Genomic DNA, 21085 nt, shown 5'->3' on the forward strand with positions numbered 1-21085 from the left:
CTGGGAAGTGTACATACGTTTTCAGGGGGATTTTTTGGTTTAGGGGGGAGAGTTGGGGGGGGGGGGGTTAGAGGGAGGATATTTCCATGGAGGAGCTTTTCGTAGATAACTTCGAAGACCACACTGCCTTTCCATGACGAAAGTAAAACAGTTCAAAATAGGGTACAGTACAATATAATATTATATTATAAAATATAATTTTATATTTCACTGTCAATAAAAAGGTATCATCCCTATTTTGAACTGTTTTACTTTTGAGGAGCTTTTCATGGGGGAAGAGAATTTCAATGAAGGGGGCGCGGGATTTTCTAGCATTATTTAAAAAAAAACAATGAAAAAAATAAATATGAAAAGTTTTTTCTACTGAAAGTAAGGAGCAGCATTAAAACTTAAAACGAACAAAAATTATTACGCATATGAGGGGTTTACCTCCTCCTTATACCTCACTCTTTACGCTAAAGTATTTTTAGTAATTTCAACTATTTATTTTACTGCCTTTTTGATTCAGAGGTCATTTTTAAGGAATTGGGACATTTAAGCTTTAGTGTAAACAGCGAGGTATCGACGAGGGTTGAACCCCCTCATATACGCAATAAAAACATACAAATATAGAAGTTCGTTACGTAAGTTAATTCGTGAGTTACGCATAATTTTTACCAATGAAAACGTTTGTAAAAAATTAAAAGTAATCAATAACCAGTAGAATTGTACGCTAAAGTTTCTTACCGTTTTAAAAAGTAGAGTTAAGAGAAAGAGTCAAACTTTAGCGTAAAGAGCGGGGCGTTGAGGAGGAAAAGCCCCTTTCATATATGGAGTAATTTCTGTTCGTTTCAAGTTTTAATGTTGCTCCTTACTTTCATTCAAAAAAGCTTGTTTTTTTTCATTTAATTTTTTTCAGAAGCAACGCTATAGCGTTGCCCATAATAAAGGATATACGACTCGAATGTTTTGTTATTTATTTATTATTTTTTCTTCCCAGAGGCACTTCATATGGAAGGGGTCGTCGTACAAACTTCAAAGAGGGCTCACCCGATTGGAAATCCGGAGTTGTAGTGCTCTTTTTAAGAGTCAAAAGTAATCGGAGGGCAACTAGCCCTCACGCCTTTTTTCCCAAAATATATCTGATAAAAATTTTGAGGTAGCCATTTTGTTAAAAATAGTTCAAAGATCATATAATAAAAACCCAAGTGTTGACACAGCCCCCAGGGCCAGGGGGCAGGCAGTTTAAGTTATGCTGTGGGGGCAAATTTGGTTCTTATAAAAAGGATGCTCGTATAAACTTCAGAGAGGGTTCATTTTCCTTGGAAATTAAAAGTTCTAGTTCACTTTTTCAGAGTCATAAGAGATTAGAGGATAACCCCCCCTCACGCCCTTTTCCCCCATTACATCGGATAAAAATTTTGAGATGGTCATTTTCTTAAAAATATTTCAAAAGTCAGATAAAAAAAAACTCCTATGTCGACACACCCCCAGGGGCAGGACATTTTTATTTGATGATTTTCAGAGAGGGTTCATTTGATTGGAAATTGAAAGTTGTAGTTTACTTTTTAATAGTCAAAAGTGATTGGAGGGCAGCTAGCCTCCGCCTCCTCCCCCTTGCCCTCTTTCCCCCAAATGCATTAAATAAAAATTGTTAGATAGTTATTTTGTTAAAGGTAGTTGAAGGGTCAGATAACTAAATTTCCTGTGTCGACGCAACCCCCAGGGCCAACCATAGGCGTCGTAAGTTATACGCTGGGGGCATATAAGGTTCTTATGGAGGTGATACTCGTATAAACTTCAAAGAGGGCTGAATTGTTTGGAAACTGAAAGTTCTAGTTAACTTTTTAAGAGTCAAAAGAGATCGTAGGGCAACTAACCCCCCTTCCTTCACCCCCCTTTTCCCCCAAATGTATTAGATAAAAATTTTGAGATTTTAACAAAATTTGCCATTTTGTTAAGAATAGTGAAAAGGCTATAAAAAAAAAACTCTGGTGTCAACACAATCCCCCAGAGCCCGGGTCCAGGCGTCGTAGGCTGTGCCCTGGGGGTATATATGGTTCTTATGGAAGGGATGCTCGTATATACTTCGGAGTGGGCTAATTTGTTTCGAAAGTTAATGTTCTTTTTCACTTTTTAAGAGTTAAAAGAGATCGGAGGGCAACTAGCCCCCTCCCCCTCTCAGGCCTTTTTCCCAAATGCATAAAGTAAACATTTTGAGATTGCTATTTTGTTAAAAGTAGTGAAAAGTTCAGATAACAAAAACTCTGGTGCTGAAACACCCCCCAGGGTCTGGGGCAGTCATTGTAAGTTATGCCCTGGGGTTATATATGGTTCTTTTGGAAGGGATACTCAAATTAACCTCAGAGAGGGCTCATTTGATTGAAAATGGAAAATTCTAGCTCATTTTTCAAGAGTCGAAAGAGATTGTAGGCTAACTAGGCGTCCCCCCATCCTCCACGTATTTTTTCCCAAACCTAACCAATAAAATTTTTGAGATGGTAATTTTGCTAAGAATAGCTCAAACGTCTGATATTAAAACTCCTGGAACAGGCTTTTTAAGCTATGCCCTTAGGGTATATATGGTTTTTATAGAAGGGATACTCTTGTAAACTTCAAAGTGGGCTCATTCGATTGAAAATTGAAAGTCATAGTTCACTTTTAAGGAGTCAAAAGAGATCGAAGGGTAATTAGCCCCCCACCCCTCACGCCCTTTTCTCCCACAAGCCCATCCGATAAAAATTTTGAGATAGGCATTTTGTTAAAAATAGTTCAAACATAAGATAATAAAAACTACGAGGTTGACAAAAGCCTCCGGAAACCTGGGGCAGGTGTTTTAAGTTATCCCCCGGGACACTTTATGGTTCTTTGTAAGGAGAGCCCGTGTAAACTTCATAAGTGGCTCATTTGATTGGAAATTGAAAGTTCTAATTACCTTCTTATGAGTCAAAAGAGATGGGAGGGTATTTCCCCCCCCCCCCCCATCACACACATAAACCCATTTTTCCAAATGCATCCTATCCAAATTTTGAAATTGCTAGTTTGTTTGAAATACTCCAACGATCAGATAACAAAAACTTCGGTGTCAACTTACCCCCCCCCCAGAGCCCGAGGTAAAGGCTGTAATGTATACTGCAGGGGTATATAAGGTTTTAATAAATTAATAAATTTATTAACTGATTACTAAATAATTATAATAATTGCTGAAAGCTCATCAGTTCAAAATTTTACTGTAATTTTAATGTTTATTTTCAATATTAACAACAAAAGAAAATATTTGCAATATAATTCGTTTTCATTTAAGCGCCAATGACCCAGTAGGTTTTAGACTTTTGCAGTGACAGGAGGCGATACCAAAACTCTTGTTCGCAGGGATTTTTGTTCGTTTCAAGCTTAATTTGCATATTCAATTTAAGTTTGACTTGTTTTAATATTTATTTATTCATTTATATTAGTATCTATTGTATGTTTGTTTACATTGATTGTTAAAATAGCGACGAAGACCACACTGCCTTTCCATAACAAACAAATACAAAGTAGAAACAATAGGGAAAATCTTTTCAAGACAGTGGAAATCAGTTCTGTGAATATTTCGGCCCTATGTCCAAGGGCCGTCTTCAGCACAATACGAGAACAAGAGAGAAAATATGTATATATAAATAAACTTACATTAAATTGTGAGAATTAAAACTAAATAATGTTTTTTAAAACTTTTTTAAAAACAGCCCTAGCATCCTTACTTCAACGAAGTTCAGCCAGGACTGACAAAAGGAATGAAGTGAGAATATAAATTCATTCAAACTAAAGAGAACAAAGTGATTAAATGCAATTTCTCAGAGCCAACCTTGCTTTTTAGCAGTTCTGTTTTAGCTTCGTTCTGAGTTTGAATTACAACAGGTATTTGTTTCTGCTGATCTTAAATATAAAATTGCCTTTACTGTTTTTTGAAAAACTTCTTTTTCCTAAAATTTCTTGAAATAATATTGCACAAAAGAAGAAGCACTCCTATGACCTGAGTTTTGGAACCCAGGGAAAAATTAACCCTGCTTTGATCCTCACTGGTGTTTTTTTATGTGAAATAGGATTTGGTTTTTCAATCAATTATACTAGAACAGATTTAGTCAATTGAAGCTTAGAAAGGGTATGGCCAACAGTAACCGTTATGACTGGTGAAGATGTATTTTGTTCGAGGTTTTCAATAGCCAAGATTACAATTGAGGCTAAAAAAAAAAAAAGGAACGGTTTGCCTCAACGTCGAGTCTGCTAAGAAGTAGCAAATGTAAAAAAAAAAATAGTACGTTTCTGAGTAATAGCTAAATAGAAAAATAACCTAAAACCGGAAATCTATTAAAAAGACTGAACGACAAGAACAAACTAGAAATTCTAAATGGTCCCTCTCAATTATGTATTTTTCTAATGCCTAGTAAAATTAACGTTAAAAATTAAACTGTTTGATTAAAATAAAAAGTTAAAAACTTCTAACGATCTGTCTTTGAGTAGAATTAATTTTTTTAAACAAAGATTTTTGAGGGAAGTACAGACCGAAGCTGAAACTTAAAACGAACAAAAATTATTGCTTCACAGTCTATCTAGCAAGTATCAGTAAAACTAGTACAACTAAAGAAAATAATCATATTTCCCTATGTTTGTAGGACTATAGAAAATTAACGCTTAACTGGACACACAAAAACCAAGCATAAAAAACAAGAATGTTGATTTATTATTAAAAGTGAGTACGTAGCCTGACGACAACAAACTAATCTACAAAGCTTTTCATAGTCTTACACCAGCTGTGATACCAGTAACTTTCAGTATGCAATTAAAATTATCTTAAAAACATAAGCATAAAAACAAATACTTTTAATAACCGCAAAGTCACTGGACAGCATGCAGAAATATTGGATTGATGTATCAGGTAACATTTTGGTCTCACCAGCTATAATACCAATAGTGAGTAATAAACAATCTTAAATTGTGTATTACTCATAATGAAGATCAAATAAGCCATAATATAAGCCCCCCTTCCCCTGATCCATAAACCTTTAGACATACATGAGTGGAATAGCAATAAACAATAAAAGGTTGGAAAGCAACCTGACAACTAGAAAAATATCGCAGAAAAAAAAATGCACATAGGCTAGGTTCTTAGTCCTATGATTTCTCTATATACATTACAAAAAGTTATATTCTGTTTGTTATATAGTAAAACGAAGGAAATAATATGAATGAATAAACAACAATAAGTATTCCTTCTTTGAAGATACAACTTTGAGTGGTTCCAGAACCATATGCCTACACTTCTCCAACCCCTAAGTAAATAATATCTTAGACCACACTGCTTTTCCATTTATGAAAAATTAAGCAAGAAAAAATGGGTTTTAATTCCAACAAAGCAGTGAACAAAAATAAAAACAAAACAACACTTTAATTAAAGAACATTCTGAATATTTCGGCCCCACATCCGGGAGCCTTTCTCAAGGAAAAAAACCCGAAAAGAACGAAAAAAAACAAAAAAAAAATTATTTTTAAAGCGACGCACACAATAAAAACACGACAACTAAACACGCAAAGAAGAAGAAGAAAAAAACAAGAACATCTTAGATTATAAACAAACTTCCAGCACTGATGTTACAACATAAGAAAAAAAAAGCAAATGTCTATAGTGAAACCATCGGTCACACTCCTCTCACAAATCAGTGCATAAATGGGAGTCTATTAAAAGTGAAGACTGTATTTACTTGAACAAATAAAAACCCCAGATCCATCACCCCTAACTAAATCTCACAGGTTAATCAACAAATTCATAAATTATAAATTAAATGGATTTTTTTTTGTTTTTGCTAGCTTAGCTGCAGTCCGTTGACTTTTCACAACATTAACCTCATTCTGGCTTTTGTTCGCAAGGCTATCATTTGTTCCGGGACAATTATGTAAATCACTACTGGTAGAATATTTTACCTGCTCATTAATTAAACTAATATAAATTTTCAATTTCTATAATTTCTCTGAAACTTTGCAGAAGTCTTATAGACGTATCTACAATTTTTATCTGATCAAATAAAATACTGTGATTAGGAAAATGAAATACGTGTTCTACTACAGCTGATCCAAACGTTTCAGGTCTTTGATTATTCTTTAAAGAGCAATCTATAGCATTTTCGGGTTGTAGCCTATTTTCTAAATTCTGCTTAGTACTTCCTACGTAAAATTTACCACAAGAGCATGGAATTTTGTATACTCCCTTTTGTATATTTCTTGGAACCTTGTATTTTCCATTATTTAGCAAAGAGCTTACATTTTTTTTTATTCTCTTCTTAATTTCTGTGACAACATGGGTATACAAGGCAACGTTATGTAATTTTATTTTTGAGTTGACCCATCTTCTTCTAATATTACAGGTTCTATTAACTTTTTTCCTTTTTTTAATTATTTGAGAAATCATATTTTCGGGATATCTATTATCTACTAGAACATACTTAATAAGAAAAAAAAAAAAAAAAACAGTTCACTACTCATGTATCCTGGTGATGCTAATTTTAATACCCTATGAACTAAAGAAATAACTACACCCCTTTTTACTTGGATCGGGTAATTTGATGCGAAAGACAAATAACGGTTGTTGTGTGTCGGTAAATTGAACAAGCTAGGTCATTATTATTTTTATGGATCCAAATATCCAGAAAAGGTAACTTATTCTCTATTTCTATTTCAAGTGTAGAAACTAATTCCCCTCCAAAATATTTAAATGTTCCAGAAAACCTTCAATTTGTGATTCCAAATAACTAAAACGTCTTCCATATATATATATATATATATATATATATATATATATATATATATATATATATATATACTAGCTGTTGGGGTGGCGCTTCGCGCCACCCCAACACCTAGTTGGTGGGGGCGCTTCGCGCCCCCCCCAAGCCCCCCCGCGCGCGTAAGTCGTTACGCGCCATAATAGTTACGCGCCATTGTAGTTGTGTCCCTATGTCCCACCTGTGAATATAGATATATATATATATATATATGGTTTTAACTACGTAAAACTTGCGAATATACAACATTCTTTGCTGTCCCATTGTCTTTGCATATAAATAGATTGTCAGGTTTACCGACTCTTGAACATGCAACATATAATGGTCCATGGGAAAACAATCTGTATTCAGATCTATACCTCATGATTCTAATGATTGCCTTTGAGCTTTGTTGATGGTGATTGCTAATCGACCATTCCCTGTCCCGGTGTCCCGGTCGTCATTTACATCCCCCTGTTTCCCCCGGTGTCCCCGTTGTAGTTGTGTCCCTGTGTCCCGGTCGTCATTTATATTCCCTGTGTCCCGGGTCCCGGTCATCATTTGTATCCCGGTGTCCCGGTCTGTATATACATTCGTTTTTTAGTTTTGTTTTTCTCCTTTATTTTTTTCCTTTTTTTTTCTTTTTTAGCTTATTTAGATTTTTAGATTTTTTAGTTTTTTTTATTAGTTTTTAGTTTTTATTTCTTTTTAGTTTTTTTGTCCCGGTCGTCATTTATTGCTAATCGAACATTCCTTTTGTCCTGGTCGCTTTCTCTTTGAGTGTCGTCATTTATTAGTTTTTTCCTTTTTTTTTTAGTTTTTTATTGGTTTTTACCTTTATTTTAGCTTATTTTTCAGTTTTTTCCTTTTTTTTAGTTTTTTTTTATTTTTTATTTTTTTTAGTTTTTTACCTTTTTTTAGTTTTTATAGTTTTTTTAGTTTTTTAGCTTTTTTACTTTTTTTATTAGTTTTTAGTTTTTTTTTGTAGTTTTTGCCTTTTTTTAGTTTTTTCAGTTTTTTTTTTTAGTTTTTTATTGGTTTTTACCTTTATAGTTTTTTTAGTTTTTTAGCTTTTTTATTTTTTTTATTAGTTTTTAGTTTTTTTTGTAGTTTTTGCCTTTTTTTAGTTTTTTCAGTTTTGACGTCACCTAATCCAGTTTTTTCAGGTGACGTCACCTGACACATCCATCCATCCATCCATCCATCCATCCACAGACAGACAACTTATTTTTATATATATAGATATATGGATGATGGAGAAATAGGGTATTACCGCGATTTTGCGCCTCTGTTTTTATTAACACACAATCAATTGTTCAATCAAGAACAAATTTCAAACTAAAACTCACGAATCAGATTTCAAAAACCAGTTTCAAATCTAAAACTCAATAAATTAGTATTTACCAAAAACCGACAAAGGAAACTACTTCCAAGGGTATTAGTATTTACCACTTCCTGAAATCATGCATACCAGCTGGCTTGTGCCAAGTGTGGCGGAACTGTGCGGCAGAGTTTGAATTCTAAGACGTACAACAGGTGACAAAAAGTGGGCACCCCCTCGACCCATTCTGATTGGCTTTGATTATAATTTTAGAGGCCTTTTCTTCCTCAGAAGCCCCTATGGCCGAATCGGGAGGATTTACTTTACCCATTCCCCTCTTCTGTGAAGGCGTGCTTTCAAGTAATTGAAAATCAGCAAATGAAGTTTTATTTTTGTAGATGAGTGCATATATAGTTTCATTAATGATTTTTTTAAATTGTGTTGGCGTATTTTGTGCCAATCTTTTCGCCGTTTTTTATCCTTTTTTTTAATAGACTCAAGTTGCTCATTCCCATTAACTCATCAGGCCTCGTCGACTCTCATGCCTCATCTTAAATTAATTATTTAAGCTTTGAATCAAGAGCAAATAAATAAATAATTTGTATAAAGTGTTTTTTTTATTGATAAATGTATATATGCTGCCATTAATGTTTTCCTCGGGCCTCGTTACTCATCAGTTCTCAGGCCTCAACGTAAATTGATTATCTAAATCTTGGTTTCAACAAAAAGTAACTTGTGATTTTATAGGAGTTAAATCAGTAACTGCTTTATCATTTATACATAATGGAATCATTCGTGCGAATATAATTAATTCAATTTACCATTATAAGCAAGAACTGTTTCTTGAAAAGAATGGCAATTAAAATTTGTCACACTTCATATGAAGCGAAATACCTCTTAGGCATATTCTGTTTCAAAAATAAAATATTAACGAAAACAATAGTAATTTATTTTTTACCTTCTACTTGTGGAGTATGAGGAGTATTGTGAAAAAAAAGAAAAAAAAATTGCAGCCAAAAAAGAAACTCACAAGTATATAAAATATAAACATTTAGGCTAACCATTGATCCAATGAATTCATCAAAAATTAATCAAATTAAGGAATACAAAACAATTTTGAGAAAATAAATACATTCCTTCAATACAAATAATACAAATAAATGGTAAAATAAATACAAATTCCCTCAGATTTGTGGCGTTGATCAACAAATCTGCGAGACAGATCATCCATTTTATAAGAGTTGTATAAAACACACCATCGTCGGTAATATATACAAATATTTCAATGTAAATATTACAAGTTCAAATAGGAAGGATTGGCCAGTATCCCTCCCCCCGCATTTTTACTGCAGTTACATATTTCATCTAATCCTTCGATTTTGTTTGGTTAACGCACACATGAAGGAATTATATTAAATGAAGCAAGTATATTGGGATGAAAGTTGAAGGGGATGGCATTAATCAAAATATTTTGAGGGGGCTCAATAATATTAAAAATTTAATAATATGAACAAGAAGTACCAAAAATTCAATAGAATTACGTCCCCGTGTATATACACTCTGTCACAACAGGATAAGAAATAGAGATAAGAAATCCCTATTTCTTAGATACAAATATTTTCTTAGATAGAAACCTATATAGGGATAAGAAATCCCTTGCAAAACCTAAAAAATGACTATCAGCTTTATTCTTTGTCTGTGCAGAGAACAATTTCCACAGGTAAAAAAATGGAATACATATGATGTGAAAAAACATGCCCATTAGCAGACTAAGTGTTCTTTTGTCAAAATGACATATATCAATACGGTGTTCCAATCAAAGTTCGCAAATACAGATTACAGAGAGCCCGATTTTCTTTGGAAGAAACTCGGAACTCCGGAAACCCCGATGACTTGGGGAACAGTGGAAGTACAGTATCCATTTATATGCCAATTTTGGCTTTTATCTTCCTCTTTCAAAGCTTGTTGAATAGTCGGCTTTCACCTTTTATCCAGGACAGTCTGTAATTTGAGTAAGTGCGGAACATTTGGAGTGTTGACCTTAATTCATGCATGTTTTGCAATACATCAAATTAAGGAAATAGATATTTAGCTTCTTGAAGGCTTACCAAAACCTAATTGTGTCAATACAAAAAAGAACAAAAACTATATAATAGAAATTAAAAGTAGGAAATAACTTGAAGAGCTCGACAATTTTGGTCATAGAAAAGGAGTGGGAAATGGAAAATAACGTCTTCTTTGATTGAAACTGTAACAAACGTATACTTGAAGGTATACGTTTATAATAATAATAACAATAAAAATAATAATAATAATAATAATAATAATTTATTTCTTACCCACAAAAACACTATAAAAGTATTAAAATGTGGAGTAAAAACAATGAAATACACACAAAAAATGCAAAACATACAAAAAACAAAAATAATGACTATAGAAAATTTTTTACACTAAATAAACACTAAAAATCAAATAAACACACATAAAAAAAAAAAAAAACATACATATGAAAAACTCACTTTACATTATTCTTAATTGTTTCCCTAACATTGTTGCTGTATATAAAACATAATAGCCAAAAGTCCATACGATGTCCTTAGACCAACCAAGCAGGCTAGGTCGTCTTTAAAAAACCAATCAAATATTTGTTTATATGCATTTTTAGTACGTTAATACGAGTCACGACAAGGATTTTGGGAGGTGGGTGGGTTAAAACCCTTTAATGTCCCTTGGATACGGCCTTGAAAACGGGCTAAAAAGTAGAAAACAATGTTTTTTTGAATAATCTATTGATACAAGTGAAAACTAAACGCAAAACGGATTAGGGCTTGCATAATACGGATATCAAATCAATCTGTTATAAATACACACATCAAAAGTAAAAAAATGTAAATCCCAATTCGTTTTGTGCCCCTCGTTTTCACTTATATTCATAGATTCTCGAGAAAAAAATATTTTCTACTTTTTATTCCATTTTGAACACGAATTTTGTTCTAAGTTTTGTTTTATACAATTACTACTTTCAACTTTTTAGTCTTCTCTAAGACAACCTAAAACTGGTAGAAATTGAAATGAATAATCGAGTCAAACTTGAAATGAACACAAAAATGCATCAAATAAGACTGTGGTTACCATCTCTTCAAACTCCCCGTAAGCTAGGGTTATAATTATGCTTTATTTAAAAGCTATCCTCTAATCACTTCTGGCTTTTAAAACGCGCACTACAACATTCAATTTCCTATTCAATGAACCCTCTCCCGAGTTTCTACGAGAAATCCTTCTCCAAGGGTTTCTCAGCAGTGAAGTCCAACCCATTTTTAGCCCTTTGTTTTCACTTATATTCATATATTCTCTAGACAAGAGAAATACTTTCTACTCTCCTTCACTAAAAGTACAATACTAGGCTTTACTCAGCAGAAATTGGATGCCGGAAAAGTAACAAAAATCAGCAAAAACTAGTTCTTCTTACAAAAGTTTGGCAACATGTAGATTTCAAAATAAAATTTTTTGAAACTAATGAAACTCTTTTTGAAACTAATGAAAATAATGAAATTACCGCAATAAAAAATATCACCGCAAAAAAAAATTATTAGGGGAACAGAGGCATGTCTAAGCTGCTCTAACAAACTCCTATTGGTGATACACATGTTTTATTGACTCTTGAAGCTAGTTAAAATATTAAATATTTGGTTTGAAGGAGAATGAAATAATTTTTGGTGATAATGATAATCATAACGATTATTATATGATAATAATTAATCCTGAACATTGTCTGATCGAGAGAGAGCAAGAGAGACAAAGAAAATACTTTTAATATATGATTTTTTTACGTTATTACGAGTCAGACAAGAATTTCGGGAGGTGGGTGGGTTAAAATCCCCTAATGTCCCTTGGATGCGACCTTGAATGGGCTAAAAAGTAGTGAACATTTGTAGTAGTGAACATTTTAGGCCCATCACAAGGATAATGTTAGCCAAGAAGTGTCATTAATCCAACGCACACAATTTTCCAGAGAAAGTAAAGGGCTGCATGAAATGAGCAGAAATAAAGTCAAACAGCTATCCAAGTGTAAAACGAACATAAATCAATATCAGTAAATAAGTGAAACCCAAAACGAACATAAATTACAATAGATAACCAAGTCAAACTTAAAATGAGCAGAGACTACCTATGAGCAGATACTTATCACAGATAGGTATATCTTCTAAAGAAAAGAACGTCATCTACGCTTTCCAAAATAGGTTGACTTTCAATTCCTGTGTGTTGACACGCAATTAATTATCAGCTATGAATCTTCTTTTTTCAAGTTTAAGTTTGTATAAACATGATAACGTTTCTTACGTCATCGGCTTACCAACCGGCGTTATTCGGGTATTATCAGGGTTGTCAACTGCCAACTTTATGAGTGAGCGAAATATAGGCCTAAAAAGAGAAAATTTGCTCCAAAAGAGTAAAGTCCAAAATTGCATGCGCCCGGTTGACACCTCAAGTGCAGCCCCTACCACTGTTCTGACCACTCTTACGTCATTTCAAAATTATTTAAAATTATCTCTTAAACATATTGTTGTTAAATTTTTTGAAATGTTCCTTTAAAAAAGTTAGGAGGGTTACCTGCTTAAAAGAACCTCTAAACAATAAGTAGAATAATAAATATCAATCTTTTTACAGTCAAAAGAAGTTTGTAAAAACCTGCTAGGTGTTTATATGTGTTAATGTTATCGTTTGTACCTTCAAATGAGCTACGGCCAGAACCATTGTTGAGTTAAGTCAACTATTGTAGTTAATTGTCTTAATGCATACCCAAGTTTTTAGGATAGCTGCTTTTGGACGACAAAAAAAGAAAAAAATTAAGGAAAGTAAGTGTTTTATTTTGGCTGACCTGGAACAAAACCTTAGTCGCTAAAAAGATTTCTTGCTCTTGCTCTGCAGGATTTTTCCCTTTTCTTAGAAATGTGTTTCTAATTCTTTTTTTTTGCATCACGATTAGCTCTCTTTCTGGAACCGCTGCTTTTGAAACCGCTGCTTCTGGAACCGCTGCTTTCTGGGTCGCTGCTTTTTTATTGGGCAACACTGAGTGTCACGTTCCACCTCAACGTCGCCTTCCAACTTCGAAGACGGTTGAAACAGAGGAACAGCGGTGTCTACACTTCCGGATAGGGCAATAATTGTATTCAAGCATATAAGATTTTTCGATATTGGTTCATCTTGGTGCATCTGCTTGCTCGTTTTTGAGTACAACTTTACGGATTGATCAGTACAGCTCGCCTAGATAGGTGAACCTGTTCAGTAATCCATTGGCTAGTGTTCTTCAAAATTGTCATGTGGCAAAGTACATTTGGCCCAAACTTGTACGATCAAGCACTCTAAGCGTTTTCCAAAATTTTAGGCTCCCCCCAACTCCCCCCAGTGTCATCGGATCCGGTCGGGATTTAAATAAGAGCCCTGAGACAAGATATTCTTCCAAACATCAAATTCCATTAAGATCCAATCACTTCTTCGTGAGATAAAAACAACCCATTTTTTCCAATTTTTCAGAATTAACCACCACCACCCCCAACTCCCCCAAAGAGAGCGGATCTGTTTCGGTTATATCAATCACGTATCTAGGACCTCTGCTTATTTTTCCCACCGAGTTTCATCCCGATCCCTCCACTCTAAGCGTTTTCCAAGATTTTAGGATCCCCCAACTCCACCCAATGTCACCAGATCCGGTCGGGGTTTGAAAAAAGAGTTTTGAGACACGATATCCTTCCAAAAATCAAATTTCATCAAGATCCGATTACCCGTTCGTAAGTTAAAAATACCTCATTTTTTCTATTTTTTCCGATTTAACCGTCCCCCCCACTCCTCCCCCAACGAGATGGTCGAATCGGGGAAACGACAATTTTCAATTTAGTTTGGTCTGGTTCCTGATATGCCTGCCAAATTTCACCGTCCTAGCTTACCTGAAAGTGCCTAAAGTAGCAAAACCGGGACAGACAGACCGACAGACCAACAAAATTTGCGATCGCTATATGTCACTTGGTGGATACCAAGTGCCATAAAAACAGCAAAAAAAATAATGCTAGATGCACTCCTCGTAAACGGATCCTTCCCCTATGCAAATTTTTGCCATTAATATCGTAGGGCGAAATTTATATGGGTTTAATTTTTGATGTGCTTAAATAAAAACATCACTTTCATGAGGGGGGGGGGGGTTGTTGAGTTTGATGTCAAGACCAGTCATCGGAATATGATTTCCAAACCAGTAAGTAGATTTGTAACTTTTGGTGAAGATCGATCATTGAAGTTTTGATCCGCTAAAGAGAAGATCCACTACATCTTTGGTTTCCCATACTCGTTGGTTTGGTCTGGCAGAAGGATTGCCTCGAAGTTATAGCCCCATCACTTAGAGGATGACAGGCTCTCTGGCAGTGTTTCTCAGATCATGGTATGCGTACCCAGGATTTTGAAAAGAGTTTATTGGGGTTACGCTGTTTGCTGGAGGTTTTGTGGGGATATTCACCTGCATCGTGTAAGCAACAGGCTACTGGACATGGAACCACATTTCAAATTAAAATTAACAACCGGAGAACCGAATTATGACGACCTGACATGTCAACACTTAACAACTTCATTCTTCCAGTCGATCCAGATCTATCTTATTAAACGAACAATAAGAGTATATATAGATACTCTTACATATAGATGTATACATAACGATTTAGATAGGAAATGATTGCGGGAAACTTCCTTTCCCCCCTCCTAGACCCCTAATGTTTTCATAAGTCGTCTGCTGACTGAAACTAGAGACCCCCTGAAGGTGGAAAGCCTTGAGCATAAGTAAAAGGAGTTTTGAAATGTAATTTGTTTGTTGATAAATCAGTTGATTCCAAGCTTTTAGAGAAAGACATTCCTGTCTGATGGCTATGAAGTGAGTCTTGGATTCTTAATTAGTTTGCACTCAATGCTAGACATTGCGGTAAAAAAGTTTAATAACACTTTTATAATAACACTGACATTGCGGCAAAAAAATTATAATAAAACTTTTTATACCAGCGGACCAAGCTTCACTTGGCGATCATTGTCGCTTAATAAGGTTATTTTTCATTAGATAATAGTTCGTTTTTCAGTGTAGAAAAACAATCGGGATAGGTCATGTCTTTGGGAAAATTTGTTTAGGCCCTTAAATAATTTCAGAAAAAATATTTTTCGTATGAAGAACGTCATGAATACCCAAACATTCTATATGGTTTTAATTTCTACAGCCAGTAAAATAAAATACAATTAAGGTTGTTTTGCGAAAGACATTTTTTTTTTATTTCTTTCTTTACACCGAGTGAAGCTCGGTCCTCTGGTACTAAAAGTTATTCATGATATAATGTTGATTTATATTCTATTATGGATTATTTCTTTATATTACCACTGCGCATTGCCAAAAAAAAATAAATTTGAGGGTCATTAATATATATATATATAAGGACCTACGTCCATTTTCTTTTCACTACAAGCCTTCAGCGTTACGAAAATTATCGAAAGGGGTAGATATGAGTCAACAGTGTGAGGAACATGAAAAGCTCTGACTAAAAGATTATGAATATGACCTTAAGTGTGGATTCTTTGGCAATTCGCCAAAGTGTAAAAACGATTCACATAATTCGTAAAAAAACAACAAAAGAAACATAATATAAATTCTTATGTTTTTTTCCAGGGCTGGCGGTTTGTTTTACGTACTTATGGCACATAACTTTCTTTGGAGGATGTTTAGCCCTTGCTGGTTATGCTGAGGAGAAAAACCATCACAGTGTCTGGGGGGTCAAAGTTCAACCCAAGTCAAAATCAGGTATTTTTATTTTAAAATTCTTATTGTTTTTATGTTTCTTGCACAAGCCAGTTATTAGCAACTGCAGTGCGATTGAGCATGAAAAGTTTTGTTTTTTTAAACTTGTTTTAAAATTGCAGAAAACTCTATAACTAAAATTCAGGGCTTAATCTGGTCACATATATATGTGTGTCTGGTTAAATTATTTTGGTTCGCTCTGAGGAAATAAACTACTGCAATTGAAGCTAGAAATATGAAAATTTATATGGAATAGTTTTTGAACCGTGAGAATAGACACAAGCTGTACAAATCTGAACAAAACAAAAACAAATGTCAATTGTGCCTATAACCTCCATTGCTACCACTCATTTGAGTTCCTTATATTAATATTTTAAAAAAACGAGGTTTTTTTATTCTAGTATTTTGCACGGATTAACCCCTTTCTTATCCGCCAAAATCGGTGCTATTGTAAATGGGATTTTTCTGTTTGATGAAAAAGTTGAAATAAAAGAAAATTTATAATTCCACTAAATGAAGGTTTAGTTTGCCTAGTGGGCAGCCGAAGTTCAACATCTGTGTAGTTAAATATGTATTTTAATCAAATGCATAACAGCTGAAGGACAAGCACAATTTAATATTGTTTAATTACGTCACTCAGTATGAAGGGCATAAATAATATTCAAATTTAAATTGTTTATTCGTTTTTCCCTTTCCTTTTTAAGACGTGAGTATCCAGACTAATCAGGGTTTCAATGCACGGAAGTATAGATCTATTAAAAAATTGTTTTTCCAAAATCAAGGGACAAAAATCCAATAGTGCCAATTTCCTTCTCCCCACTGTCGTTGCTATTGACATGCCTGGGACCAAAATACTCTCCTGGTTTTCTCTTCTTTTTTCCTATTGGCTTATGGTCATTTTAATTAGCTTAATTATTTTAATATATTATTTTAATTAACTTTCAATAGCTTATTTATATAACAAGTTATTTTGATCAAAATTCAAAATGGAGGAATAATGCAGTGTTACGCTGCAAACTGAAAAATTTTAAGCAAAATAAAACTGATTGTAGTCTGAATCTACTGAAGTGTGGATTTAAACTGAAGCTTTAAGTTGCATTAGATTCAACCACAAATATTCTGTAACTAAGCAGATTATTCTGCTGAATAATGTTATTGTAGATTATAAATTAGTGAGGGGCAATTTAATATGCGTCACATTGGATAGGTAAAAAAAGGTGTACATAAAAATTTCTATCCTTCTCATTAGGCAAATCTATTCCTTATATCTTTACCCCAGTCTAAACAATAAAACAATTAAAAAAATATAGCTAATATTTTCTCAGGTTTTTATAATTAGCTTTATGATTTATGCTGGGTAACATTAGATGGCGCTGATTATTTCTTTCTCTGAGATGAGTCTGAGCTTCCTTTCTTATCACTTTCTCATAGGCATTTTAACGTGGTAACGTGCCGCTTAGGATTTAATCGGAAAAGCTAGATGGCATTAGTAGTTATTTTCCTTTGAAGACCAATTAGACTTTTCCGCTCTTATTAGTCTATCTAAGCCTGTCATAGTGTGAATGTAAAAACGCCCGGCAGAAAGACCATGAAAACAATATTTTTGCCGAGATTGAGGAATAAAGCTTTTTTTCTTCAAATAAGCTTCATATTAATTTGCGAGAGTAAATGGTTGTGCATTCTTATGTATTGTTCTTCCCGGGACGGGAACGAGAAGAGGGATGGGTAGCCATTCATTTCTCCTTCTTTGGCTCCCATGTTCCTGTGTTTCAAAAATAATTCCTAGTATCTCCTTCCTGTTGAATCGTCAAACTGTTTATATGTCATTTAGGATATTATTTAATAGAATTTTTTCTTCAATTTCATCTTTCATACACTTTTTGCATTTCAGAGAAGAAGAACGTTTTGTACAGAATATTCATGTCCGGCGGAATATCTCCAGATGATCCAGACAACCCGAAGGATAACAAAGAAAACGCTGCCATGGTATTTTTCCGCGATGTATTGGCTCCACTGCTTAATCGTCCAGCGATGAAAGTTTCCGTGATAGTTATCTTCTTAGTCTACTTGGGTGGAGCTATTTTTGGTGTTACTCAGCTAAATGAAGGCTTAGAGAAACACAGACTAGCCAAATATGACTCATACTCAATTGAATTTTATGACTTGGAAAACAGATTTTTCAGAGAGTATCCATATAAACTGCAGGTATGTTTCATTTCTAAACGTTTTTGTTTAATTTTCCCAATTTATCAAAATCAATTCTTGTAATCATCATTTCCCTCACTTTCCGAAATCAGATTTAGCTGAAATTTAGCATATGTATTGCTTTCTAAGAACAATGCATGATAGTCGGTTCAAAATCTCTCCAGCCCTACCCTCCCACACACCACAAATTCTTAGCATAAAGGTAGGGGTGTTATACCTTGTTTGAATTAGAATTGTGCAGTGACTTTAAGTTTCTATGAAAAGTTAAGCAAGTGAGCCTGCCATCTTTTCATCAATGCCAACCCCTTATCATTGACTTTTTAGCGGAGTAGTAAATGGATATCGCACCTCGTTTGAATCCCAATCCCATAAGGATTTGCAATTGGTATCATTGGATCCACTAAATTTGGCAAAGTGGCCCTTTCAATACTTCTAGCAATCCCCCTCCCTCGCAAATTATTTTAGAGATAAGGGGGCCTTTGTCAGACCCAAAATCATCCATGAACTTTCAATATATATGGCGGTCTAAAGCGGTCCATCATCCACCTAGCATCTCCGATCTTTACACCTCTGCTGCAAAATTTTAACAGAATGGTATGATTGTCACGTTGCTTGAGCCAAAATCGTCAAAAAATGTATTCCTCACCTTCCTTGTTCCAAATGATAAGTAATGTAGATATCATAGTGTATAAAGCTGCATATGAAAAATACTATTTCAAAAATTTGATCTTGCTTCAACTTAACTGCAGCTTTTTAACTTTTTTTCTTTAACCATGAAAGGTAGCGCTATTCTTGATGTTCTGGCGATAGTAAGCTTTCATTTGAAACCCTTACTTGTTTATTTTAACCTTGAAATCTAATTCGTTATGTCTATGTTATTCGTTATGCCTTATTTTGGCGTATATCAAAGATATTTGTTATATAAAAAGGAGGGTAATACTCTAGACTTACTTAAAAAATATTCACACTCCCATTCAGCTTCTCTTTGGAAGTTCACGTCTTTCTCTGACGCTTTCTTCAGTAATTTGTCTCCGACTCCATGTTTTTTCATATCTAATACCGAATACAGTTTAGAAAATATTCATGGAATATTTCATGATTACTTTTCCTTTCAAAGACATACAAAATAATAGTAAATACAGTAAATTTCACGCAATAAGGCAGCAAGCCGACTCCAGCAAAGTTTAAAACATAAGACATCTCTAACTCCGAGTCTTCCAAAAGTCTTCCAGAACCCTAGCTGTATGACCCGAGATACATTAAGTCTTTTTAAACATTTTTTAAGTCTTTAAGTCTATTTAAAATCTTTTAGTCTTTAAGATGCTGTCTTCTTAAACCCTTTTTAAGTCGTGAAATCATTTTATATGCTTTAAGTCTTTCTGAAACTTACTAAACAATTTATTTTTTCGTTTTTAGCTGGTGATTGCTGGTGAAATGGAATATTCCTCACCAAAAGTCCAAGAAGAAATAGAAAACCTAATACTAAGAATTGAGAACAGCACATTCGTCGGTGGATTTTCAGATTCATGGCTGCGTTCATTCCTTGGTTATATTGATAGAAATAAGGACTACTTAGATTTGGATGTTTCTACGGAAGAAAAATTCGTCAAAATTCTGAAAGAGGTATAAATATGTATTCATCATTCTGAATTTCCAATCTAAAACTGACAAAAACGAACAGAAATAGTAATTGAAAACGACACTTAGATCAATTACAAACTTGTCTTGCCGCGTGCTTTGGTTTCCAATCTACGATATATTCGCAAAAAAATGAAGATGTACCTTACCTAAGTTCCTCCTGTGCCTCCAGAGGCACCCGTGCATCCGCAAAAAGTCTCCAGTCACCTCGGATGTGTGCTGCATCTAGTATGTCTTCCCATTCGGGATGTAGGGAGGGATGTATATTTGACAAGTCTCTTTTGTGTGAAGGTCTTTGGGTGTTTCTAGGACGGCCTCATCTTTTTTATTCTTCTGGTTGCCAGAGGGGATGGAGTTTGGCAAGCGATATCTGCCCGTCCTGATGACATGCCAAAGATAACACAACCTACGTTGACGGATAACGTCTGTTATTAAAGGAATCTGGACCTGTTGCCCTATGGTGTCATTTCTTATCCTCTGGTTTCAGTTTATATCTAGGATTCTTCTGAGGCAAGTATTTTCGAATTATTGTATATTTTTTTCCTCTTGTTGCTGATTGAGGCGCCAGGTATCAGATCTATAAAGCAGTACTGGAAGAGCGCTTTGAAACAGTCGTAGCCTTAGCCTCAAAGAGTATTTTTGAGATTTCCATACTCGTCTGAGATGGTGAAACACCCTATGTGATTGTCCCAGCCTAAGTTGGACTACTCTTGCGTTTATGCGAGTGTTTTCTACCGTACTGCCCAGGTATCTAAACTCAACCACCTGCTCTATTTGGCCATCTCCACTTCTAATATCAAGTGGATTTCCACTGGTGGCTATGCTTTTTGCTTTATTCGTGTTTATTTTTAGTCCAAATTGTTCTGCTCTATCTTTAACACTATTTATAAAGGTTTGCAGTCTCAGTTTGAAAGCTTCAAGAAGGTTTATGCCGTCAGTAAAATCAAGATCTCCAACTCTGGCCGGCTCAAGAATATCAATATCCCATATCCCTCACATTTAATAAGAATGAAGTTAACAACAAGGATGAACAGTAGGGTAGGGAGGACAGATCCCAAAATATTTGGTATTTCCTTGTCCAGTTGTTACACAGCATTCTGTATCTTTGTAGAAAGCAATGATAAGCTCAATGATTTTTTTCCGGTATTCCATAATGTGAGAGTATTTTTTAGAGTGTTGCTCTATCTATTGAGTCAATAGCTTTCTCAAAGTCAATGAACATAGGGTATAATTTCCTTCTCACCTCATTGGTTTCTTCCAGTAGCATTTTTAGGGCAAATATGTGGTCAGTACAGGAGAAGTTTGGACAGAAGCCGTGTTGATGTTCGT

General features: G+C 34.4%; 1 protein-coding gene across 1 annotated transcript in view; it reads left to right on the plus strand.

Annotated features, from left to right (window-relative positions):
• LOC136026974 (patched domain-containing protein 3-like) overlaps positions 1–21085 on the plus strand; it is an 87336-nt gene that overhangs the window by 51384 nt on the left and 14867 nt on the right. The window contains exons 5-7 of the mRNA XM_065703845.1: positions 15785–15916; positions 17805–18118; positions 19535–19741. Of these exons, the coding sequence (XP_065559917.1) occupies positions 15785–15916; positions 17805–18118; positions 19535–19741 (653 nt within the window). The remainder of the gene's footprint in view (positions 1–15784; positions 15917–17804; positions 18119–19534; positions 19742–21085) is intronic.

Source organism: Artemia franciscana, chromosome 5 (assembly GCF_032884065.1).
Source record: "Artemia franciscana chromosome 5, ASM3288406v1, whole genome shotgun sequence".
NCBI lineage: Eukaryota > Metazoa > Arthropoda > Branchiopoda > Anostraca > Artemiidae > Artemia > Artemia franciscana.